A 27048-nucleotide genomic window follows, 5' to 3' on the forward strand; every position below is an offset into this window, starting at 1 on the left:
TAAAGTTTGTCTTTGCTGTTCACATTTTAATACTGAAATTTGTACTTTCAGATAATCAGCTATAAATTAAGATATTGTTTAAACATTTTCATTTAGTGAATTAATACATAATGCTAATATCAGAGCATGTCTCAGAAACAAAAATCACAGTCAGCCACTGTAAAGTATGTAACAACGCCTCACCAAAAAATACTCTGGAGTCTGCATGTAATAAGCACTCCTGAAGTTACAGATTTAAGCAATAAGATGTGTCAGACAATGTATTATTGGGTCATTATAGCATGGCTTGGAAGGTCTGATAAGGCAGGAGGCTAAAGGCCAAGTGACTTTAACCAACCAAGAAGCACAATGATTTCCCTTATGTGCACTGAAAGGTCTTATTGCTCTGATGAAATGGAATTTATGCATAAAAATAAGGAAAACAGTTAGATGTGTGCATTATAGACATAGGTTCTGTATGATATACCTGACAATATCAGAAACCAATTATGGCCAGAGTTATAAAGCCATTTCATAAATATATAAGCTATATCCAACCATGTAATATACAGTTGTATCTTTACTAAAGAATTCTGATGACAATTTAGAACATGAATGAAGCTCAAATGGTTTATACAAGTTATACATGTCACCAGAAAATGAAGAAAATATTGACTCTTAATATGTACTTTTGGGTGTAATATTTGGGTACCAACAAAAGACAGACAAGTATTTATGTTGCTGACCATCTTTCCTAATGTTTAGTTTTTCTTCCACAAATTTCTCAGTCCTGATAAAACAGCAAATGTGGGTAATTTTGAAGACAGTTTGCTGCAGTATATGTTTGCATGAATAACTGAACAGAACTTGCCCTTTATGCCTAAAAATTACTCTTGGAGTTTGACTATCTGTAAGAGTTACTCTGGAGTAATCAATTTAGCATAAATTACTTTGGAATAACAATTCAAGGATTACAAATAAGATATACCACACCTGCAGAATTAGGATTTCTCTGAACAGCATTTAATTTCCAATCATATGTAATTTTAAAAGCTATTTATGTCCATAAAATGCTGAACTGCAAATAATGTCCATTGAATAAAGGGCCTGAAGTTTATAATTTTCTAAATTTGTTCTTTGATAACCACTACAATGCATGCTATTTTCAACAGCCTAATTTAGGCTCTCTACTTAAAAGCTATATAAAATAGAATTCTGTCCTTCCATTAGAAAGAAATCAACTCTTCAGGCCATACTTGTCATTTGTATCACAAAGAACTTCTTTTTTGTTCAACCAAATTTGTTATTTTGATTCTTATATTACCAGCAAGTTGGAATATCAGAAGTGACACACCAATGAGATCATCTTCCTTAAATATCTGATTTATACTAAAAAAACCTTACACCTTTTCTGTCGCTATTTGCTGTGCCTCAACCACAGTTAGTTGGACTTCCCTCTTTTCACCTGAATTCAAAGGCCTACATCTGCTTGCAATTATGGAAAGTTAAAATAGTAAGTTTTAGAAAAGCATCTCTTTCAAAACAATAAAATAAGATAGCAACAAGATAGTAATTTCCCCTTTCCTCCCACCCCACATACTTAAAACATGACCTCTTTTGACTTGCTTTTACAGATTCTTGCAAAATTATGTCATGAAAACTCACAGTGAAAATGACTGATGTATAAATAATTCACAGATAGAGATGAGGTCTTTACTAGTTATGTTTGGCATTGTTTTCCCTCAAGGTGACTGTAGCTGTTTATTTTTAGTAGTGGCTCAGTTTTTTAAATCAAAGGATCAACTCCGTGGCCGAGTTTAACCACTGACAGGGGGCATCACACATCTGTGGCATTTTTAAATAGAGCTGGCAACTGCATGACATTGAAAATGCAGATTACACTTACAGTGTCTAGACTTTCATATAGGTGCGCAGTTACAATTAAGTGAAGCAAAGGTGTACATATTATCCCTACTGCTATTCTGTTGCTACAGAGCTGCAAATGTGAAAAGCAATACCTTGAAATAAAGATTTCTTTGTTGCCCCTAGCCTACATAGGAGCACAGTTTAAGTAAACACAAAAACTGTGGATGAGATGCTTGTATTTTCCAAAGATGTAAACATCAGTCCCAGTGTCGTAAACTTTGCTGTATAGGATGAGACAGAAAATCTGAGGCAGAATGACTATCAAACACTAGTAACAGAAGCTTGTAGGCAGTTAGCAGGTTTCTGCAGTTTTTCAGCTTCACTTGTTGGAGGGTCTGCAGTTGCTCGAAAGTTGAATGTTGGACCTGCGCCACCATGTGCAGGACTCAGGGCTGGGTTCTGACGTCTGTTGCTTTCAACAATACTTGAAGTGTTGGAAGCCAGGCTCTCGCGAGTACTAAAAAGCAAAATAAATTAAATAAACAAACAAACACCACCCCTCATATATCTATCTACCAAAGGGGAAAAGAGACTGGGGTATTTCAAAATAGGCTTTCTGTGTTTGCATGTCGTGTCACATCAATGAACCACATCAGTTTGATTATGTACACATGTTGCTCCAAAATGGATTGCAGAAGTGCTCACTAGTCAACATGTTATTACACAGGGATAGTACTAAACAGGCCAGAAGTTGTCACACACAGTTTGTAAGTCTGAACCAATATCAGACATCTGGATTTTTCATTCAGGCAAGTAACTTCCATGTGAAATATATCACCTTTCTTTCTAGGCTGGTGCACTGAAGAACAGAATAGTTTCACTGAATCAGCTGTGTGGCTGAACTGAGCTATTTGAATTTTCCTCTGGGCAGTATTTTTATGCCTTCTCATCGGTGTATACATTTGGCCACAGAACATTTCTAATAGGTCAGACTGAACTGAAGACACTATTTTCTATTAAATCTGGAATGCTTCCAATTATGAGACATCTCTTCAAATTTTATTTAGCTGCATAGGTCCAAGTCTGTGAGATGCTGAGTGCCCTCCACTATTATGACTAGCAAGATTCAGGATCGGCTCCTTAAAGAGCATTAGTGGTGTAATTTCACTTTATCTAATGTAGAAACTTTATTTAATGTAAGTAAATTACTCAGCTGTGGGAGTAGCTGTGTTCTCAGCACTTCTGAAAATTAGACCATTTAATGAGGTATCTAAATAAGGACATAGAAGCCTAATCTTGAGCCACCAATTTTTGAAAATCTTGGCCATTGTATTTAAAGTCAGTTTTACTCCTATTACTTCTACTTTTATATTATATTTCTTCTTTTATGTTCTATCCCTGAGGACATTGGCATGAAGACAGACTTTATTTTTAACTAATCATCTGCTCCTGCTATTTATTCTTCTCCTATAGCCATAATCCTTTGTTAATGACAATTATTTGCTGTGGAGATGATTACAAAATCATACACAGAGGAATGAATTCAGTAGTGGAGTAAACAACAGGAACAGAATAACTAAGAATCACTGATGCCTTGTGGAAAACTTTGAGACATAACAGGCACAAGTTCTGCTCACCATTGGCCCTCTTTTGCCTTAAAGATTACCCATTGCGGCTTCAACTAGCAATTTGAATAGTAAGGTACCACTCGAGGTGTATAAGACAGGCAAAATCACACCCTCTCTTTTTCTGACTTCTCTTCCTAAACTTTTAATTGAGGATAGATAGATGCATGAAACACAGCCTTTCTTTTTTAGAATTCATGTGTTCCTGCTGTTTATTTCTCACATGAAGCCATATTATTCGATTTGTAACCATTTCCAGATTTTCAAATCATTTTCAATTTTGATGTCACAAACTGACCATTACACTGTGTATTGTCTGAGACTGCCATCATTCTGCACTGTGAGTTTTGTGTGCAGACTGATGGCAGAGTTAGGTATGACTCCAGGGGAGGGAAAAGCAGCAGGATTGCATGACCTCTCCAAAAAATAAATAAGGCACCTGGAGCCAATGAACACTGCATACAGCTTGAATAGCAGCATCAGATAAATGTTAAGTGACTATGATAGAAGCTTTTCCAATACTGATGTGTTCAATAATTTTACAGATAAAATACCTTCAATGTCTTTCAATTTGAGAAGAAATTATTTCACTATTAAGATCCTGTTAAAGTGTGTTTTTTTCCAATTTGTCATCCTTTTAAAATACAATTTTTCTTTTATGGTGCTGAAGTGATAATTTTGGTTACTTTGGCATACTAAACACTTCTGCTTCCTAGAAAGGAACTACAAAAAACACATTTCTGTTGTAAAGTGGGAAGGTGATAATAACAACATATTTATAGTTAAAGGATCAAATTTGCTGTCAACTCCATTCACTTTAATGGAGTTACGCTAGGTATGAAATTGACCAAAACTCATTTTAGCCATCTCAGAATAAAAATCACGCCTTGGATAAATGAAAGACCTTGAAATATCCAGATTACATCCTGACTTAAAAAATAGCATCTTGACTGTTGTATGTTACTCTTGACTCATTTTAATGGCTCTTGCCAAAAAGAGATGCTAAAAAGTGGATAGTAAAGGCAGACAAAGAGAGGGATAATACAATAAAACTAATTTTAAAATCTGCCATTTCCCATTTGACTTTACCTAAAGCCAATATAGCAGTACACTATATTAAACTTATCATGCTAGTTAAACTTTACGTTAGACACCAATAAAAGTTTCAGCTTCAGTGCAAAGAACGAGGGCAGATATAATACCTACTTGCACTACCTGAACTGCAAATTTGAGGTATGCAATCCTGCCAGCTACCCAAACAGTAGCATAAGAGTTGGCTCATGCGCAACCAAACACTTGCCTGGAGAAAGAAAAAGCTCTGTATACTGAATTAGATCAAATTATTTGGGTGGAAGATGAAGAATGCTGTATAGGCAACAGTAAGAACAAGTGGAAATGCACTTCAATTTAAAAAATAAAAGAGAATACAGTGCAAGTATATCTATATCGCTGTTATAGTGGAAAGATGCAAAACATCTACATAACAGATGTCGTCAATAATAGGGACCAATTCCTAACCCTTCCAAAGTTATATGAACTTGGTTTGCTGCAACAAGTAAAAAAAAATGGTTATTTACTATAACTATGGTTCTTTGAGATGTGATGCAGACATGTATTCCACTTAGGTGTGTATATCCCCAGAACGTTGCCTAGCGGATAGCACTTGCACCTCATGGTGTAGCCCCTCCTACCTCAGTTCCTTTGCACCAAATGCCCAGAGACTAGACTCCAATGCAGAGAAGGAGGGTGGGTCGTGGAATATACTTTGGCATCACATCTCAAAGAATCACAGAGTAACTGCTTTCTCTTTGAGTATATGCAGCCATGTATTCCACTTAGCGGTATCCACCCCAGGAGGAAGGGCTCGGGGTCTACCCAACAAGGATTGCAGGACCACCCTACCAAAACTTGCATCCGCCCCAGATGATGTGGTAATGGCATATGATTAGTAGATGTACGTATGGACGACCACATAGCAGCCCTGCAAATGTCCACTGTTGAGACGTCACTGAGGAATGCTACTGATGTTGCTTGTGCTCCTCATAGAAGGAGCTCGCACCCGTTGAGGAGGCGTAGCTGAAGCTCTCTGATATGCAGTCTTGATACAGGATGTTATCTATTTAGAGGTAGTCTGTGAAGGGACTGCTTGACCCGTCAAATGTTCAGCATAGGGCAAAAACAGGTGAGGTGAAGCACGTAACAGTTTTGTCTTGTCCAGATACACAGCTAGTCGTCACCTGACATCTAATGAATGGAGGCGCTGCTCCTCCAGAGATGAATGTGGCTTAGAAAAGAACACAGCTAAATGTACTGCAAATGAAACTGAAAGAAACCACTTGAGACAAAAAATGTTGGGTGTGGTCATAAAGTCACTTTGTCCTCAGATAATTCTATTTAAGGGGGCTCTGCAATTAGAGCCAGCAACTCACAGACTCTCTTTGCAGGTGTTATTACTACAAGGAATGCAGTTTTCTGACACAGAACAAGTGGAAAGGACCAAGATGCCAGAGGCTCGAACGGAAGCCCCATTAAAGCTGCTAGAACCATATTAAGGTCCCACAGAGGAACCGGCTCTCAGACCAGAGGATGGAGACAAAGAAGTCCTTTAAGAATCCTGCTGCCATGGCACTGGGGAAGACTGATCTTCCCTCAGCAGGGGGATGAAATGCTGATATCTCTGCCAGATGCACGTTCAATGAACTAAGCATACATTGAACGACTGAAGGTGTAGCAAGTACTCCAAGATGTCCTGGAAAGACGCCAGCATTGGCTGAATTCTGCAAGCCAATGACCACACCAAAAACGGCGTCCATTTCGCTGCATAGGCTATTCTGGTAGAGGGCTTTCTACTGTTGAGTAGGATCCATTGTACAGCCACCGAACATTGCTATTCCTCTGCATTTAGCCAGGAAGCAGCCACTCCATGAGATACAGGGAACTGAGCACAAAATGCAGTGTGCAACCATGATTCTAAGTGAGTTGATTGGGATGGAGAAGAAGGGGTATGGGAGTCTGAATTGACAGCATGAGAAGGTCAGAAAACAGCACTGTCTTAGCCAGGCTTGGTCAATGAGAATGAGCTTAGCTCAATCCACTTTCAGATTGAGGATGACCTGTGGCATGATTGGGATTGGGGGAAAAGCATATAGGAGAGCCGACTACCAGCCAAGATGGAAAGCATCAGACAGGGAGCCTGGATTGAGGGCCTCTCGAGGCCTATTGTCCCTTGTAGCAAACAGGTTGATCGTCAGAATGCCCCAAGCTGAGAAGGTGACCTGGAGGACTCTTGTCTTCAGAGACCACTCGTGACTGAGGGAAAAATTCTGCTGAGATGGTTTGTGAGATGGTTCTGGACCCCAGGCAAATTGTCAGCTATCTGAGTAATGCTCTCCTCAATACAGAGCTGCCACAAACTGATTGCCTCTTGGCAGAACATCCTGGAGTGTGTTCCCTCATGCTTGTTCACATACTTACCAACAATACCATTGCTATGTAAGTATGTGAACCAGGACCTGTACTGTCCAGAAAAGTGTGACATACACTGTATAGATGGCCCAAAGCCAAAGATGGTCCAGCACATTGATATGCAGTGAGGTCTCCTGCTCTAACCAGCACTGAACTTTCAGCGACCCCAGATGTGCTCCCAAACCCAGCAAGGAGGCATCGGTGACCACAGACCTGTTTGGCATAGGCCAGATGAAGGGAATGCTCTGGCAAATGTTCTCGGGAGGAGTCCACCATTGCCAGGAGTCCAGGACCAGCTGAAGAAGACTCCTGTCCAGTGGGTGAAGAGTCAGATGGTAAACCATCCTAAGCCACATTTGGAGGGGCAGAAGGTGCAATCTTGCAAACTGGACCACCTGGGTGGAAGGGGACATGTGGCTCAAGAGCCTCAGGCACATCCAAACTGTCATGGAAGGCTGAGACTGCAGACTCAGGCAAAGGTGGCAAATCACCTGAAAACGGTCAGTCAGCAGAAATGCTTTCAAACCCATAGAGTAGGGTCCCAATGAACTCGATTTTCAAAGTGGACTTCCCAGTGTTTCAGATGAGACCCATGTGGTCGAGCAAGTGCAGGGTAGTGTTGACATAAGCAAGAACTTTCTCTCTGGACCTGCCACTCTGTAACCAGTTGCCCAGATCAGAGAAGATGTGGATTTCTTTCTTCCTGAGAAACGCCATCACAATTGTCCATGCATTTGGTAAAAACCCGAGGGGCAGAAGAGAGGGCAGAAGGCTGAATGGAAGTATTGTATACTGAAAATGGCATTCCACTATGACGAATAGAAGGAATTTTCTGTGGCCCAGCAAAATATCTAATGAACGTAGGCATCCTGAAGGTCCAGAGCAGCAAACCAGTCATTCTGAGACAACACGGGGAGATTAGCCGACAGAGTGATCATTTGGAACTTCACATATCTCATATATTTGTTGAGGCCACGAAGGTTGAGAATGGGTCTTACCCCTGCAGGTGGTATGGAAGCCGGCGTGCTCCAGAAGACCTTAGCAGGCTGAATTAGCTTATTGTTAATGGAAAGTGGGACTCTCCGAAGGGAAGATAACTGGGGGATATCCACTAACTTGTGGGTGTTCTTCTGCAGGAACTCTACTAGAATTACCTAGGGAAGCAGCCACATGCCGCAAAAGGTCCTGGTACATCTTGAAATCCTCTGGTACCAAAGGGGAGGAAGAGACAGGCATCGTGGAATCATCTGGGGACAAAGATGAAGTGGTTAACTGTGCGAGAGGTGGATCCTGCTCCAGAACTGACGGGTCTGAACCGAATGACTCTGGCACACAGGGTCTGGTACTGACCCCTCTTCCACTGACTGTGAAAGGGAAACCCCAGGATACAGTGCTAACAGACTAACAGGTTCAGGGGCCCATACAGCCTACAGGGCTATAAAAGATGCAGCTTTGGCAAAGTCCTGGACCAATGTCGAGGTTGAGACAAAGGCAGAGAAGAGAACAGCCAATGCCAGCATCACCCTCATTGGTAGCAGACTCAAGGACACCCCAGGGCTGGAACCAGAGTCAGTGGTATGGAATCTCTGACCTCCTTGCACGGTACTGTGAAGCAGTTGACAGGCCTTGCTCCATCCCTCACACCACTCCATGCCAACCCGCGCTCCTTCTGGAGGAGGGAAATGAGTCCCCTTGGGACCTAGAGCAGGCTCGGTCAGTCTTCTGCAATCCTTTCCTCAGTACACTTGATGGAGAACAATTCCTCTGTCTCTCCTGAGAGCCGTTAGCTCCAGGACATGAAGCGGCAGCACTCTCAGAACCCGCCGGGCGAGCTCTGATCTGACTAGGGCTCACGGCCTGTTTGAGCAGGTGTTCCTTCAGATGAAGATCCCTGACCACTTTAGTCCGTTTGATGAACGATCTGCAAATTGAACACCGCTCCTTGACGTGAATTTCGCCTCGGCACAGCAAGCACCACATGCGTGCATCGTTGTTGGGGATCACTTCCCCACACGATGGACAATGTTTAAATCCCGGTGAGGGCATCACTAGGAAAATAGTTAAACTATAGCTAACTAACACTAAGTACTAAGGATACTAATTAACTATATTCAACTAGAAAGGTCAGTAAAAATAGAGGGTTGGTGATATGAAAAACACACAGAACTCTGCCTCCAGCCATGGGAGGTCAAAAAGAACTGAGGGGGATCAGGACGGCGCCACCTCATATAACCTGGGAGAGGCTACGGCCACAAGATGTGCATGCCATCCCTCTACAGGCAGTGCTTGGCAAAGTTCTCCGATTCTGGAGCACTGGGCACGCACACACCTCAGTGGAATACATGGCTGCATCTACTTGAAGAACCTCAATTACTCCTTCTTCATTTAAAATTATGTTTTAAAATTTATTGCCAGAAAAAATTATTCCCCCCCCCCAACAAAAACATCCCAGTGATTTGATGAATAGCGCAGCATGTAGCTGTATTGGAGACAGAGAAGTAGCTCTAAAAATCCTTGAACTAGAGAAGGATAAAGGTATCATAGAAAAGTTACCCTCAATCCTGCAGCAGCAGGGGAAATGTAAAACAAAACTGAATTCCATTTGAGGTGTTCCACCCTGCGGTCAGGCAGCTTTCCTGACAGGCTGTTGTGTGAAACACTTGCTACTGTTTAGTAAGAGAAGGGACAAAGATATACTGAAGGATCAAGAGGCAGTACAGCACAAAGGGCTAGATAGAAGCCTGAAAGTCTCTAAACCTGAGCCATTGGGTCAAATTCTGCTCTCACTTACACCATCATCATTCAGGATTAACTATCAAAGTCAATGGCGTTTTCTTCACGCTGACATTGTTTTAACTGAGAGAAAAATCTGGCCTTCTGCACAGAGGCGAGGACTCCTGCTAGCAACATTCAAAATATTTGTGTGTAAATTAACAATTTTGAGAAACTAAATACATTTTAACAGAAAAAAAAATACAATTTCCTTTTACCTAACAAGATTTGGATCTTGTTTGTTGTAAAAGTGAAGGTGATAAATAATGTAGGTCTAAAACAGGACGCTGCAAAAGAACTACCACCTGCAAATTGTTACTCTCTCTTAAGAATCATTGGTTGGGCTTAACAGGTTGGTTTGTAGGATAAACAATGACCCATTCTACCAGGGTTTTGGCTTTCTCTTGGATCAGAGAGGAGAAGCAGGGAAGGATTATTAAACTGGAGGTGATTGTAAAATCTTCAGGGTGGGAATATATCAGCAACTGTCTCTTCCCATATGTTTGCAAAACTTCTAAGTCCATGTAGCCCTCACAATGATTGAGGCTTTTGGCATGACTAGAATGTAAATTAATCATCACCACCACCACCAGACAGAATCCTTTGTATTCCTTTCCCAGACATTACAGGCTAGACATCTCTGCCAATGCTGATGCTATGTTTGGTCATTTTCAGAGACCAAATATCCTTAATACTTTCAGGGCTGTGGTACCTTCCTTAACCTCTCTCCAGTCTTCTTCTAGGTAGAAGACTGCTCTTCAAATCCTACCAGTCTGGACTGTGACTGACATGGCTTCAGAAAGAGGATTAAAAAACTAAACTAAACTAAAAACCAACAGAAAAAAGTATAAGTGGTATCTCTACATATCATAATCACCTATCTGTAATGTCTCAGGCAAAGATTCTGCCACTATACTGTACCTTCAGTTTAATCTTGTTGATAGTTTTTTTTCCCCTCCTATTTTAAATACAGTATTAATCGATCTGAAAAAGAGATATAGGGAAGTTTGGGGCAGAGGGACAATGAACCTATGGCAAAAAGGCAAAGCTAAGATTTGTCACTATTGCCATTGTGAGGGAAAGAAACCAAGCCACCAGGATGGAGGGAGGCTATATGAGACTGCAGAAAATTTGTGTCTAAAACAATGTCTGAAACAGCTAAACATATTTCCACAATTGTTCACCCGTACAAAACACAGTCATAACTGAATGCAGAGCATTCTAGAGTGGTCCTTAAAATTATTTTACACATTCCTACCGTGGAGAATTGAACCCGCTGTCGACGGTAATGCTGCTGCTGTCCATGCTGTCCAGTCGAGCTGAATGGGTGGCTCTCTGGTTGTTGCTGTTTTCAGTTTCCTTTGGAGTGAGAAGAGTGAGATTCTTCTCGAACTTTCTTTGCAGATCTCTTTCCTTTTCCCGCTCAAGCAGCCACTGCATAGTACCCACATCATCCCTGTTTTTTTCTTCCTCAGCATTTTTGTTTGTTCCTTCCTCTGAGTCATCGTCATCAGATACATTGTAATAATCAAAGGTGGCTTCCTGGTTCCCAACTGGCTCTTGTTGTCTCTGTGAAACAGGTAAAACTTGTGTAACTGAGGTTACTATAGCTTGTTCAAGTTTCTCACATCTGACTGGCAGTGTGTCAGAGGGTGTCTTTTGATGGGGTTTTAGTAGGGGCACATTGGACTTGTGATAGCTATTCACAGACAGTGTATTGTGCAGAGGTTTAAAAAGTGTATCTTTGCTAAATATTTCTTTCCTTTTATCAAGGCTGCTTGATTCAGTGTTATGGTGCTGAACCAGTCGCCCATTTGTGATCACCTCAGGGGTCTGGCCAGCAACAACTGGACCACCACTTGGTCCTTTAGGAGAGTCCTCTTTGGGTACCCCAGGTTCTCTGGCTATGTGTTGGGGCTGTCTTTCTGAGGAAGAAAGTTTTTTTATTCCATCCGTTAAGGTCATTGTGTCATGGTCCTCTTTATTTTTCCCCAGTGGTGATGGAGCAGTAAGTACAGTCTCACTGGAAGTGTTGCATTGAAAATAGTCATCAATTGCTGATTTTGTTGTGCAGGAGTTGAGCTCACTATAAAATGGCAAATTCTCTGTAGGTTTGCTTTGTTCCAATAGGCTACAGGAATTGGGGGTTTCTACACTGCCACTAACTATTTCAGGTACACACACATCTTTATAGCTTGCAGATGAAATCAGAGCCCTTTGATGACTGAGTGACTGTGAAGGCCTTAAGGTACTGTCATCAATATATGCTTGGCTAGTTGTTTGGTCATCTGGGCTACAACCTTCAGCTAGTCCTTCGGGTGTACCTAAAGTAGCAGAACCCAGAGGTCCTTTAGAGTTATCCATTGATCTAGATCTTTCCTTGGCTTTGTTAGACCTCTCGTTCCTTGATCTTCTATCTTGTGTATGGCTGTGGCTTCGATGGACCTTGGAGTGGGAGCTTCCCCTTGAAGGTTCAGGAAAAGGCATCTCAGTTCTTCTTTTGGCCAGTTCACCAGATACATCCCATTCTGGTGTCATGGGAAAGTGAGACTCAATCACGCTAGGATTGCTGTGCATAATAAAATTATCTCCTTTGTGTTCTATGATGAAACAGCCTTCCCGTGGGGACCTAGTAAGGGGATCATAGAACTCATACTCTCTTTCACCTGGTATATCCAAATGTGAACCATCTGAAGGGTCTCCTTTGGACACCCGCGTCTTGCTGTGTGACCGAGATTTTCCATGAGACTTTCTGTGATTCCTACTCTTTTTGCTTCGCCCACTGTGATGAGCTGAAGATCCAGCTTTGCTTCTTTGAGCTTTTTCTTCTTCAAGTTTCTTCATTAGTGCAGTATGCCTCATTACATTTTCCACAGTCAAGTCTGGGTTAATGCGCCTAATAATCTCCATTTCTACCTCCCTAGGTATAGTGGTAGGGGTGTCTTCATCCCTCAAGGGCCATTCCTCAGGAGGAAACTGGGCAGAGAAATTGGCCAGATGTTTTGCCTTGTCCTTTTTAAAGCTCAGCCGAAATAACTTTAGTCCAAATTTTTTAGACTGTTTTTCTACATCTTTAGGCTTTGAGAGTGTCTCTGCTTTATAAGAAAAATTTACAGTACTTTTACTTTTTTCAGTGGGTGGTACCTGGCACAGAGAAGGAGGGCAACATGAATCTTTACAGTCTTTTGCTGATTTCCTCTGTAGGGTGGACGCGTGCATGCTGTGCATGTCTTCTCTGCAACAATGACAAGAGTCGCAGTGGTTTTTGGGTAAAGTTCGGTCCCTGACGCAGCCTGATGTGGAGGGTGTTATAGTTCCTTGTTGTGGAGAGGTACACTGAGACCTGTCAGGTATCCTCTCATCCAGATGGTACCATTTACTGTTAGTTCTTATGAGGGATGGAGTTATAAAATAAGTCTGCGGGGTCACAATAAAATAGCCATCTGGAGTTGGATATATTTTCCTCTCTCTTACGAGCATGTTCAAGGTATGCCGAAGAATTTCAGGACTGGGAGTTGGAACACCTAAAACAACAGTAAATACATATGAGCTACTGTATAATCATGAAAACTTGTTTGGCTCCCTCCCACCATCCCAAGCAGAGTTTTGCCAACACAAAAGTTAGAGTGTGCTGAGCAAACAATTCAAACTGAGCACACCGTTAGGCATTCTCTATTCTGTTTAGATTTCCACTTATCTCCTACACTTCAGGCATATGAATTAACTAAATAAAAAGGAGGACATTAATAGAGTGTAAAAAAACCCACCTCATTGTGTAGGTGACCTTAAACTACAAAATGGAACCTCTACAAAGAAAAGAGAATCAAGGGAAAAGATTTAATTTTTGTTATTATTCTAATCAAATATTTACTTCCCAATTCATCAATATTTATGTATTACTTATGATTTACAGCAATGTATAAATAGGTGCCCATCTGTTATTCTGGGTGCTGGTGACTTTTTTTTCCCCCACATAAAAATACAACAGAAACAAAGCACACAGGAAAACCACAACTCCAGCCCAAATCAACAGGCAGGACTTTCACACCAAACCACCATTCCCACATGAACAAGCACTCCCATCAGGCTCCAACCTCTTCAGCCTCCCCAAGAAAAAGATTATTAGATTACAGATTATAGCTCTATTTTATTCAAACAAATGTGTTGACTATGTTGGATGATGTTATTTATCTATCTTCTAAAAACTTCCCTACAAGAATCGCCTGGCCTTTAAATGGGGTCTGATGCACATGTGCCCGAGTGCAGATTTAAAATACAGACAGAGGGAATACCTTATTATTGACTACATCAAATCCACTTAGGTCATTTGGTAGACTGGGCTTTGGAGCCTGATCCTGCACCTATTGAAATCATTATAAAAACTTCCATTGACATCAGTGGTGCAGGATCAAGTCTTTAATACTTTATTCAGTACTAAATAAGAGGCCTGATGTTGTGTCGTGGATAGGAACAGGTTGGTTTATAAAAGTAGCACATGGGAGAAACACCTTGCCATGATCACCCTAATAGCTAGGCTGTTCTCTTGCATGCGCTACTGTATGTGCTACCAACTCCGTCCCCATGTTTCAGAGGGCAGAGCTTGCGGTTTCACTTTGCTACTTGTGTTTGAGTACAGCAGGAGGACAACCTGGGACCAGTACAGTGAACAATACGCTGTCCAAGTGCTACCATGTTGTTGCGACAATTGTAAACTGACTTCAGACCCTGGCTCTTGGCATTACCACATAACAGTGAGGGGAGGGGACAACAAAAGCATCCACATTTTAGAGCTTCATGTGTTAAAATGAAGAAAAAGTAGTTTTGATTCCTAAACAACTAAATTAATCTATAAAGCTAGAGTCTAGGGGGAGGATCAAAAATAAATAAATAAAATGGCATGGAACTGGCCCCTGTTCTTCACCAGTGCATTGTTTCAAGGCAAAATGGATACAGCAAACTCTCACACACACCCCAGCCATGAAATGCAATAGCTGAAACAGAAGTTTATACAACAACCAAAAAAGGAGAAAAAACTTCCATGCTTAATATTGAAGGAAATCTTTGTGACATAGGCATAACTCTGCTTTTGCTTAATGAAGTGGAGACTGCTCAAGAACAGTTCATTGGTGGCAAGTTAATCAACTCAGTTAGTGCTAACAGGATGTGATCAGATCCTGCAGTAAAAGTTCTGGATGCACCAGTGAGACTTTCTCCAGCTTGCTCTCCAGGGAGTCTTACAAAAGGGAGTCTTTTTTTTTTTTCCCCTCTGCTGAAGAGAGCACAGAATAACAAGCACCAAGGTTTACGACAGTTTAAAGTCCTAGTAGACTGTACACCGTAGGGAAGAAAGGGTTTTCTATCCGTTTGTTCCCAGGAGTTCAAATAATCTCATCCCTGGTCTCAGACAGGGGGAAAACAGAACCCTCCTCATCTTTAACCTTGAAAAGGATGTTGAAACATTGGCTTCTGCTAAACTATTGCAGAAAAGACCAGTTGGATTAAGCTCCTCATGGGAAACTACCTTGGAAATAAATATAAGATGGGGGGAAAGGAAAAAGGAAAGTCCCAGTTGGGGTGCGTTCCTCTTCTTCGTTGATAAACTCAATAGGACCCTGACTCATCTTATGTCCCTAGCCTCACAAGCAAGCAACCTGCTTAAAGCTGGAGCCATGCTGGGGAGATCTCCCCTTTACAGCTGTAGAGAAAACCTACCTGTATCAGCCTTACTGTGACTCGTATGGGTGGGCAGAGAGGTGGACTTTCCTCCACTTCCTCTGCAGGCATCTTCTCAAAGGCCCTTTTTTAATAGTCTGTCCAAGAAAGTGTTAATGCAAGTAGCTTCCAAGTCTTCATTATGTGTGACTGCTGTACTGCTTGCTGGTAGTAGGCTTCAACCTTCCAAAGGCCAAAAAACTCCCCCAGTCTCCAGGTTGGGAAGATTGCTGCTCTCTCAGTTGGGACAAGGGTTCATGTATTGGAGACACAGATCACCCACACTGCTGAGACCATTACGCCTATGCTGCAGTCTGGGCAGTAACTTCCTCTCCTTTACTCCCTCCCTCAGACAGTAGCCACCATCCTGACCAAAGATGTGGATGTCTGTCTGGAGGTAGAACTCGGACTGGGCAAAATGAGGAGGGATGCTAAGAAATCGGTGCCAACATTTCTTTATTCCTCATCAATTTAGTCTGCGTTAAAAGGACCCGTGGAGCAGTCATCACCACAGACTGGGGAGTCCAGAGCAGAAAAGAACCTTTAAATTAAAGACCGTCTCTTTTCAGCTTTAAAAAAGATACAATGCTTCTTTTTGAAGGTCCGACGGCTTAAACAAAAAACAACAAAAATCTCTAGTTCCACCTGCACCATAACAAACCTTTTTGGGCTGCATTTTTCTTGTGGCCTTTTCAGTCAATATTTTAGCAAAAGGAAAGATTAAAAAATGTTTGTGAAGTAAGTCATTATCTCCTTTTTTCTTTACAGTAAAAAGCTCTCTTGCATAATTCACATGATCTTAATAGGAGCTACTAGAGTGCATTTTACAGAAAAGAGGAGTACAAAGTAAAGTGTTTTTCTCTCTTCCATACGTGAAGAACATTTCAATGAGAAAACTAAGCTATTGCTGTCCAAGTTTCATTACAGTGGATTCTAATGTACGCCAATGTTTCGATATTTTAGCAGTCATAGCTGTACATTTTTGCACTCAGCCCTCCTGTAGGTTTGACATAAGCCAACAATAGCCAAGACACAGAGAATTCATGCTAATCATTATCTCTATCTCACCCCATTCGTGGGTACTGTATCGCAGTATGTATAGTACCTACTGTCTTATCTGGCTTTGGATGATATTTGTATTTAGAGGTGTTTTTACGGAGTAAATTATCAGGAATATTTGTTAGGAAAGGCTCATAATGGACATGTTAAGAGGTTGAATAGGAACAATATGGACACGAGAGAGAGAGCAACAGCAAAAGAGAAGTGCGAGGAGAGGCATACTAAGATTCCAACCTTTCTCTCCCCCCACCCCCCCCAATTATGGGTCATATACATTTCATGCAATAATCACACTGGTAAGGCAAGAGAACTCAGATTTCCCCCTCTCCCTTTTCAGTGGGAATACCTGTGCTGCAGGGGATCATCCTGGAAGCAGTAACAGAGAAACAGATAATTCTAAATGGGCAGGGCACACCATCAAGAGCAACAAATGGGAAGGTCTTTTTAAAAAAAAAAAAAAAAAAAAAGGCAACAGTGTATTGGCAGCTGGGCAACACACACACGCGCACGCGCACACACACACACACACACACACACACACACACACACACACACACACACACACGAGCCCAGAGCCATGTCTTTATATCCCTGGGCCAACACAAAATAATAATATGCAACACCCATCTCTAGACCTCAAGCATCTACAATTAAAGAAATTCCAAACAATGCCCTCAGCTTGAGCAGGCTTTTAGCACAGAGCCTACATATGTGCCGAGCATGAATGCAGTGCACACAGAGCCTGATGTGTATTAGCTGTTTATGTTTGAGTCATACTTTCAAAATGCACCTGCTTTCCTAATGCTATCCCTTCCTTCTCTCCCCTTAGCTCTGTTGCCAGTGGCAGTGAGCAAGAAAGCCGGGCTCCCTCAGCTTTTCTTAGTTCCTATGTACACGATGCAGCACACGATTCAATGCTACTCCTGCTGAAGTGGTGCAGAAACCTTGCTCCCCCTTCTCATTCTAGAGATACAGCTCCTCACAGAGCACAGTGTCCCCAGGAGGCCAGGGCACCTCATCATTCCCTACGAAGGACTCCCCTGCACGGGGATAATTTAGGCTTCCATTTTTAATTTTACTTCTTTTTTCAATATTCACTTAAAAATAGGGGAAAAAAGGGAAAAGAGCTCTCTCCTGGGAGCTTTGAAAGAGTTATTAAAAGAGAATGAAATAGATCTTTTGATGCTAATACGGTTGTTATGTAAAAAGTATGGCAAATGTATTTTAAAAAAATACGTATGATTCACCCAACAGACCATAATGACTATAAAACGTTGTGTAAAAGATTCTTTAAGCGCAGGTTTAGATGACGTTCTGTAGTTACATTGGGTGACTAACTCCTACAGACGCACAGAGGGAGGAAAAATCTTATGAAAATATAATTACCATGCCTGGGCAGTAAGCAATTTTCCAAGTTAAATATGTCAGCCTTCTCTCTTCCCCCTCCTACTTGGAATCCTTTGCATTGCTGGAGTAGTTTGAGGATATCCCTTTATCACATCTACCATGCGAACCCCAGCTGCAAAAATGATAGAGCCTAACACCACACATTAAAATTAGCTAGAAGTTTCATTATGGTCACCACTTCTTAGGCCCACTGGAACTGATAAATCCACATAAAGAGATCCAGAATTGAATATGGCTTGTCTGCTTGGCAGCAGAAAGCACTGTCAGTGGCTGGCTCCCATTACTGCTATTTTAAATATTTTTGCGTAGGGCACAGCTTAAGTGGTTCCATGATGGGTGCCTCCTGCAGCCCATATTCTGGGCTCAATAAATACAAAGGGTAAAGTCTAAAAGGTTTATTTACACAAGGAAGCACTTAATACCAAGTTAACAAGAAGCAGCCATGAGACATCATTATTACTACTGAATTGTTTAATTTATGAATTGTAAATGATAGAAGGAAAAAATTCAAAGTTCAAAATGGCTGCAAAAAGGTAATATTTTCTTCTAAGTTAATACTTTTCTGGTCCTTCCTTCCCATTCCTATTACTTTCTCTTCTCACTCATCATTTCCCCTACCTATCTATTTCCTTTCCATACTCCTTTTATTTCTCTCCAGGTCAGCCATGTTCTTTCTCCCAAAATAGCTGCAATACATTTTTGTTTGCATTTGGTTTCACACCTGAACTGGGAGAGTGGCTGGGATTCTCCAGTGTATTACTACCAATGTCAACAAAAATATATGACCCTAACTGTGTAGTTAAGGAGAGCCGTACGTCTACAGTAGTACTTTTCACATGATCTAGCTCTACTGCTAGCACCAAAAGATGTACTGGTGAACACAATATTAGACAACAGTAGGTTAAAAAAAAAAAGCTTGTGTATGGGTCTATATTAATACTTCCAAGTTCTTAGCAGTGACAGAACTGCATGGGGTTTGAGAAAGGGTGCAAGAAGCTCTGAGGTAGACAAGGCCACAAGATGGAACTAGGATCCAACTATTTAGGTTAGCATAATGTGCTCATCACTGTGGTATTTGAGCATCTTCCAGAGCTCAAAATATACATAAAGTTATAAAAACCTGTAAAGTGGGGATGAGAAGGGCTTAATCCTGCTCCCCCTGGCGTCACTGCAAACCTCCCATTGACTTTTATGGGAGCAGGACAGGGCCTGAAAGAGGAAAATAAGCCAAAACTTAAAAAACCCAACTTTTTTAATGTTCTCTCCCCCCCACTGCCCATTTGACAGCTCTATTCGCTTTGCCTTTTGTGAGCTTTGTAGCTTCTGCTGGATAGAATGAGAAGCCAAGTCGGACTTTTTGCTGCTGTAAACAGCTTAGTTATTCCGAGTACTGGGTCTGAGTAGATGGATTCACATATTCACTGTATGATTATTGAAAAAATAATGGTACAGTGATTATGCAAATAACTCTATTCTGATTCTAATAACAGTTGTCAGCCAACCAGAGTACAGGTATTTGCACATTAGTTTGAGACGTAGCTATAGACTGATGATGTAAATAGGATACCCAGAACCAATCAAAGTGCAGGGCTGTTGATTCTGGAAAAATGCTACTGTTATGTTTTCATATCTGTACAGCATCCTGCCACTCTGATTGGTGAAAATACTTGCACTTCAGGAAAACAAAATTGCCAAAATTATTTTTTTAAAGTAAAGCTCTTTTAGAGTTAGGTCTAAATCCTCACCATAATTTCAGTAATGTCATTCCCAGTTTCTTTGGCTAGGTACATATGTGAATGGATGGAATATCAAAGCACTTTACAAAAGTTAATGAACTGAGCCTCATAACTTAAATAATGAAGAAGACAAGTCACTGATATGGAGCAATAAGAATTGCGTGCTAAGCTGGGCGCAAACAAACAGTATGTATTTCAACACAGCTAACCATGAAGTCATACAGCTAGGAACACAAAATGTAGGCCATACTTCCAGAATATGGGTCTCTATCCTAGGAAGCAGTGACTCTGAAAAAGATTTGGGGACCTTGGTAGATAATCAGCTGAATGTGAGCTCCGAGTGCGACGCTATGGCCAAAAGGATAATGTGGAGATATAAAGAAAGGAATCTCAAGCAGGAGAAGAGAGGTTATTTTACCTCTGTATTTGGCACTGGTGTGACCGCTGCTGGAATAATGTGTCCAGTTCTGGTGTCCACAATTCAAGAAGAATGTTGATAAATTGGAGAGGGTTCAGAGAAGAGCTATGAGAATGATTAAAGGAGTAGAAAACATGCCTTATAGTGATAGACTCAAGGAGTTCAATCTACTTAGTTTAACAAAGAGAAGGTTAAGGGGTGACTTGATCAAAGTCTAATTACCTACATGGGGAACAAATATCTGAACATAGGCTCTTCAGTCTAGCAGACAACAGTATAATATCATCCAATGACTGGAAGTGGAAGCTAGGCAAATTCAGACTGGAACTGGGTGTCATTTTTTAAACAGTGATCATACTAACCATTGGAACAATTTACAAAGTGTCATGGTGGATTCGCCATCGCTGAGTCTTTTAAAATCAAGATTGGATGTAGTGGGTTTTTTTATTTGTCTTTTTAAGTGGCTCTAGTTCAAAAGGAATTATTTTGGGGAGTTCTATGGCCTGTGTTATACAAGTGGTCAAACGAGATGATCACAATGGTCCCTTCTAGCCTTGGAATATATAAATAACCTTATTTTGCAAGTGGAGAAACTGAGGTAGAGAGGTTAAGTGACTTACCAAAGGTGTCAGCAATAGATGCCAGAGTCAGGAATAGAAACTAGATCTATTGGCTCCCACATGATTATCCTTCCTCCCCATAACCCGTGTTACAGTGTGGCTGGCCAGCCCCAGTAAAAGAAGTAGGTCCAGCTTCCCTGTGTCAGAGCAGTACTTGGGGGCTATACAAGGTCAGGGAGAGAATCCTGGTGAGAGCAGAAAGCTTTCTGCAGACCTTCCTAGGAAGGGGAGAAATTGGTTAGGAGACTCTGGGTATGTCCACACTGTGATAAAAAACACACAGCTCTGAGTCTCAAAGTCTGGATCAGCTCACTCAAGCTTTCGGCGCTTGGTCTGCGGGGCTAAAAATTACTGTGTAGACATTTGGGCTCAGGCTGGAGCCTGGGCTCTGAGACCCTCCCACCACAAGGGGTCTCAAAGCCTGGGCCTGAACATTTACATTGCAGTTTTATAGCCTCCCATCCCCAGACCCACAAGCCCGAGTCAGCTGACCCAGGCTACCACAGGTCTATTGCAGTGTAGCCATATCCTGTATGTTTGGGACTTGGGAGAAACCTGAAGGCAAGAGAGCAGCAAGAGGCGTTTTCTGGCTAGTGTCACCCAGTCAGAGAGCTAGGGACTGAGGGCTGAAGAGAGGCAGTGGAGGAACTGACCTGTTGACATCTCCAAGGCTGCAGAGCTGGACCCAGCTCCCAGCAGAGAGGCTGAGGGTGTGTGGGGGTTCCTGCTGGGAAGAGCGAGGTTGCACTCCAGCTGGAGGGACTGGGATGGCTGTCCTGGTACACAGACAGGAGAGGTTTGTGCTGTAGAGCTGGGGCATGATGAGGGATACCAGGATTGTATGTTGCACATACTGTTTGGACTATGCTGAGGAAAATCTGGACTTTAATTATGGGACTTTTATGATGATTAATGTACAGAGGACATCTGTAATAACTGAACCCCACAGAAGCTATATTTATACTTGGGAAGACTCTGGGGACTAATTTTGGAGACTCTGAAGGAGGGAAACTGAGGCAGACATGGCTGTCATGCCATTGCCTGCCGCAGAAGGGCACTCTAGTTGGGGCTGCCTTGTAACACCCTGACAATGCCCTGTTTACATGTAAACTCCCCCACCATCTCCACAGGCTGGCCTCATTTTTTTCTTGCTCTGTCCCCCCCCTCAATAAATAGAAGCACCAGTAAAAGAAAAATGTGTGTGTGTACATAGTTGAGAGAATCTGGCATTTAAAATACTGCATGACAGCAGCAGTGTTATTTAAGATTATGTAGTGCTTTAATAATTCAAAAGCAGAAACTGTCTGGACACTGAATCATCAGACATGTACATTTTCTGCATCTCAAGAGAGTCTACTGTGGCCTCTCTACTGAGCTTCCAGACAGAAGATTATGTCTTGTTTGTTGCTCACAAAGAACACTGACCTAAGGTGAACTCAGTTAATGTAAAATACATCTTTTCACTGCTGCATGCACATTAGACATGTAAGAATGAATGTACAGGAACTATATATTTTTGAGGTGGACTTGTCTCAGTGCGGCAGCCATCAGAATATCACTTCTTTACCTCACAAGTTAGAATTAACCAAGGGGCATGTATTCTGTTACCGAAATTTTCCACACTGTAAGCTGCTTTGGTTAACTACATTACAAAAAAATCTGTTAAAAAAAAACAAAACCCAAAAACAAACTATTAAAAACAGCCAAGTCATTATATACCCATAAACTTTATAAGATCTGTTAAAGCCATGTTCATATTCACTAGAAAGTAGATGCCAAACACAAGAAAAGAGGTTAAATTCTTAGCTGTTATCCTGGATTTCATAGACTTACATTTACTATATGAGATTTTAAATCTGGTCAATAAACATAATGCAGGATTTCATAAACATCTTGTATGATTCTAAGTTAGAATACTACAATATTTACAGCAGTAATGCTCTCTCTCTAAAAAGAAAAGAATTGACAAAACACAATACTCATAAATAAGATGTGTATTATTATTACAAACATTTTTTTCCAATAACAGTGTACAAGTTTATGAAAAATACATTTTAAATAGTGTTTAACTGGTGTTAAATCTTCTAAAATGATTTTCTCCTGAGCTGGCACTATGGCTTAAAAAGGGATAAAAGAAACATTCTGACTGGCTCATGAAATACTAGTTTAAGATGTAGAGTGGTTGCTATGTGATGTTATAAATAATTAGCATACCTTATTTCAGATATAGCTGTGGCCCAGATTTATGTTTGCACATTGGCTCAGCAAACTAGAGGGCTAGCATGCAACTGTAAGATCCTGCACTGAGGAAAGAGGTTTATTCTTAGTCAATTTGAGAATGGCAACTGTGGTCTTACAAAGTTTACACATGACATGGAACCCGGTTAAGTAGCTGTCCTTACAGCATGAATGTCCTTGTGACAAGTGGCTGCTGTGAAGATGCTACCTATGCCAATGGGAGGCATAGATAATATAGCCCTATGGAAGAATTCTTCTGTCAACCTAGTGCTGTCTACCCCAGGAGTTACGTCAGCTTAAATATGTTGCTCAGGGGTGTACATTTTTCACATTCTTAAGCGACGTAGCTGGGTTAGCCTAACTTGTTAGTGTATGCACTAAACATGCAAGTGTTCCTATGATGAGAGGTGCACAAATTATTTGACAACAAGGATATATCTGCTCAGTAATACTCTCCTCTTTCTTAACTCTTCACAATCTAATTGGAGAAGATAAACTAATAATATATAAAAGGATATGGGATACTTTAAAATAGCTCTGGAGAAAATACAGATACTCAAAAAGCTGGGATTAATTGATTTGTGTAAGGGGTGAAAAGACAGGTGGAAAGATCAATCTGCACCAAGAGTGGTCCCCTTCACTGGATGATGTGGCTCCCCCTATGAGAGCTAATACAGTGATGTTCAATATTTTAATTATGTTACGACTGGAAGGGAAAGGAGTTCCTTTTTAATAGCAAAAAAATAAAACAGCGATAGGGGAAAAATAAGCAAAAAATAGTTTAGGGCAACAAAGGATGGGAGTTTTTGTTTTTTAAATGTTTTTCGGAGGGCAGGGGAGGGAAAATGGGAACCGTAATGCACTCCTTTTCTTAATCTCAGACTTTAGAAAGACACATGGTTCAGTGCTGGAAAAAAGAGGATGCAGCAAGAAACTGTGCTAACCTTCCTGGGGATTCTCGCAAGCACAGACTACAAAATATTCCAGGTCGTTGAATTATTTGTGTGTGTATTTTTGTCTGATAGGAACAGCTGAAATACTAAACCAACCAATGTCCACATGCATAAGAAACTCAAGGGATGTATCTAATAATTTAGAATTTCAAGTACCTAATGTGTTTTTTGCTAAATGATATAGATTACCAGCTTCCTCCTAAAGCTTCACTCTCTGGAACCTTCCTTGTACATACTAATGTAGTGTTACCGTAGTAAGCCTGACTTGGAGAAAATAACTGAGACAAACTACACTAAAAGTGTGAACTTTGATTGCCCTCTCCACCTTATGCCCCGCATAATGGATCATTAACTTCACAGTATGCAGTGATCACTGGAGAAACTTCATAAATAAAACCACAGGCTGAAACAGAAAACTAGTGTTTACAAAATATATGTACAGTACTTTTTCCAGATATATCAGAGGGTGGAATAGAGCTTCCTTAAAGAACCCCAAGCAGTGTAATTATTTGAATGGCAGATAAAAATCTTTATTTTAGACATGGTTCCAAATCCAGATTTACTTTTTTGTCTTTTCAAAATCTCAGGATTTACTATCAGTCATAGGGAAAGTCCTACACCATAAGGCTGCATGACTCCACATGCTCTGTTATCATACAGTCTTAAAAAAAACACCCAAAATCCAAGCCCCAAGAACAAAAACAGATACGGAAATATTTATCTACCTATGACAGGACTTCCCAGGTAGAGGAAGAAATATATATATTTTTTAAAATAGAACTTTAAGTAATTAATCTTTACACCAGTGCTGGGAGGTAGGTTACTAATATCAACCTGATTAAAGATGGGGAAACTGAGGCACTTAGTGTCTAAATAACTTGCCCAAGGTCGCAGAGTGAGCAAGCAGCAGAACTAGGATTAGAACTCAGGAGTTCCTGACAGACACGCCTGTGCCCATTCCTTTTATATTACACTGCCTAGAGATGCCTTTATAGGGAGCCTTTTGCATCATTCACCAACCCCAGTTATAGGCTGTTGGTATGGAGATGACATGTACCTGCGTATTATTTTCCTTTTTGAAGGTTACTGTGCCGGAGATATTTCCATGTCATGTCACCATTTGATAAAGAATTATTAGCAAATGTTGACATGAAAACCTCCTGAATTTAACAGCAGAAAAATGCATTTTGAAGAAACACATCAGCAAAGCTGGTTAGGACAGTGGCCAAATCTATAGCTGCCAAAGACTTCTGGTCATCATGGAAAGAGGTGTCAGTCACCTCCAAAAGCAGGCCTCATGACTTCTCAAGCTATGGAGAGTGGAGACGGTAGAAGTCAGGACCAGTACCAGAAGTCTGTAGGTCCATGAAAAGCCAACCTAGTGACCTCCTTTACATTTAAACACAAGCTCAGTGAGGCAAACACTTCACTAGCCTAATATTCTTTATTATTTGTACCATGCCACAGCAGTTTTGGGAACCTGTCCCAAAGGGTTGGGAGGGCCACTCATTCAGTAGATGGGAGACCTGTTCTTGGGGATGGAATATTTTTCCATATGTACATGAAGGACTCTATCAGAAATAATTGCATGAGGAATGGACAGTTCCTTTTGATCTGGGGTTAAGTAAACAACCAACCAACCAACCAAACAACAAAAACTTTAAAAGGCCTAGTAAAAGCCAACATGGAATCTACCACGTGGAGTAAATCCACTTTGTCCCTGACACACACTTTCTATCCCAGCATGCTCCCTTTCCTACTTCAGGGATTAAAAAGGCACAGTGCAATCCAGTACCACACGTGCTTTGCTGATTACCTTGTTTATGCACCTTTAAGTGCTATGTTCCAAGGCTATTCAGAGGATATGCAGGGAGTAGCTGTACCCATCTCACTAAATGCAACACTAGACCCTAAGTACTTCAGACTATGATGCTGCAGCAGTTTCAGATATTGCACGAGAAGTATTAGACAAGTATATTCTGAAGTCAATTAAAAGCAGAAAAGAAAAAATAGATCAGAATATTACATGGATTTTGCCAATGGTTCAATAGAGCCTCTGTAAACATCTTCAAATCTTTCAGTAAGCTGGGAATCAATCCTATAAAGCTTAACTCACATAAGCAACCCTCTTGAAGTGAACATGATTGCCAGTGTGAATAGGAATAACTCATGGGAGTAAGAGTTGCAGAATCAGGTCTTACATTTTCTGTCAATTTTGCTTCAAACCCTCAGGATTAATTGGAGCGGATTCTGAACAAGATTTGGAGGTTGTGGTGGATAATTAATGGAACGTGAGCTCCCAATGTGATGGTGTGACCAAAAAAGACAACTCTCGGATGCATAAACAGGGGAATCTTGAGGATAAGTAGATAGGTTATTTTCTCTCTGGATCTGGCTTTGGTGCGACCATTACTGGAATACAGGTGTCCACAATTCAAGAAGGATGTTGATAAATTGGAAAGGGTTCAGAGACGAGCCACAAGAATGATTAAAGGATTAGAAAACATGCCTTATTTTGACAAACTCAAAAAGTTTGATCCACTTAGTTTAACAAAGAGAAGGTTAGAGGGTGACTTGATCACAGTCCTAAGTACCTAGATGGGGAAGAAATATATATAAATAGGCTAATCAATCTAGCAGACAACAATATAACACAGTCTGGAATGTTCCAATGTCTGGAAGTTGGAGCTAGACAAAGTCACACAGGAAATAGGGCATAATTTTTTAGCGTGTGTGGGTATTAACCATTGGAATAATTTACCAAGAGTCATGATGGATTCTCCATTCTGACAATTTTTAAATCAAGATTGGATGTTTTTCTAAAAGCTATGCTCTAGGAATTATTTTGGGGAAGTTCTAAGGCCTGTGTTATACAGTAGGTCAGACAAGATGATCACGATGGTCCCTTCTGGCCTTGGAATCCATGACTAAGCAAAGTAGCTTATCTACCAACCTATTTTTTCTACAGTAATAAAATTTGCAACCAACCTTTTAGGAGGAATTCTTTGACAGCTATTTAAAAAACCCAGGTTCATATGATAAGTGATACATTCATGTACGGTTACCTGGGAAGCAGGTTGTTAGGTGTTCCATTAGTGCTTCTTGTGTGACTTGTTTTCGTGCAGAGTTCATTGTTGAGATGGCCAAACAAAGGATTTCCCCAAGTGGAATAAACTGTGACTGACTGATGGGAGACAT

At 41.0% G+C, this 27048-nt stretch overlaps 1 protein-coding gene across 1 annotated transcript; it reads right to left on the reverse strand.

The window, feature by feature from the left end:
• Nucleotides 1-27048, reverse strand: STOX2 (storkhead box 2). Its single transcript, XM_067551666.1, has 3 exons — nucleotides 26916-27048; nucleotides 10966-13231; nucleotides 1-2362 (listed from the first exon to the last, which is right to left on the reverse strand). Exons 1-3 carry the CDS (start codon nucleotides 27046-27048, stop codon nucleotides 2167-2169), a joined length of 2595 nt encoding a protein of 864 aa, XP_067407767.1. The 3' UTR covers nucleotides 1-2166.

The sequence above is a fragment of the Emydura macquarii genome, unplaced genomic scaffold, assembly GCF_026122565.2.
Source record: "Emydura macquarii macquarii isolate MOO-44397 ecotype Brisbane River unplaced genomic scaffold, CSIRO-AGI_Emac_v2 contig_1363, whole genome shotgun sequence".
Taxonomy (NCBI): domain Eukaryota; kingdom Metazoa; phylum Chordata; order Testudines; family Chelidae; genus Emydura; species Emydura macquarii.

Coding starts and splice junctions, on each gene's coding strand:
- STOX2 (XM_067551666.1), bottom strand. CDS start 27,048: ATGTCTCCCATCAGTCAGTCACAGTTTATTCCACTTGGGGAAATCCTT. Junction 13,232..26,915: donor CCTAACAACCTGCTTCCCAG/GTAACCGTACAT, acceptor CTGTTGTTTTAG/GTGTTCCAACTCCCAGTCCT. Junction 2,363..10,965: donor AGCGGGTTCAATTCTCCACG/GTAGGAATGTGT, acceptor TTTGCTTTTTAG/TACTCGCGAGAGCCTGGCTT.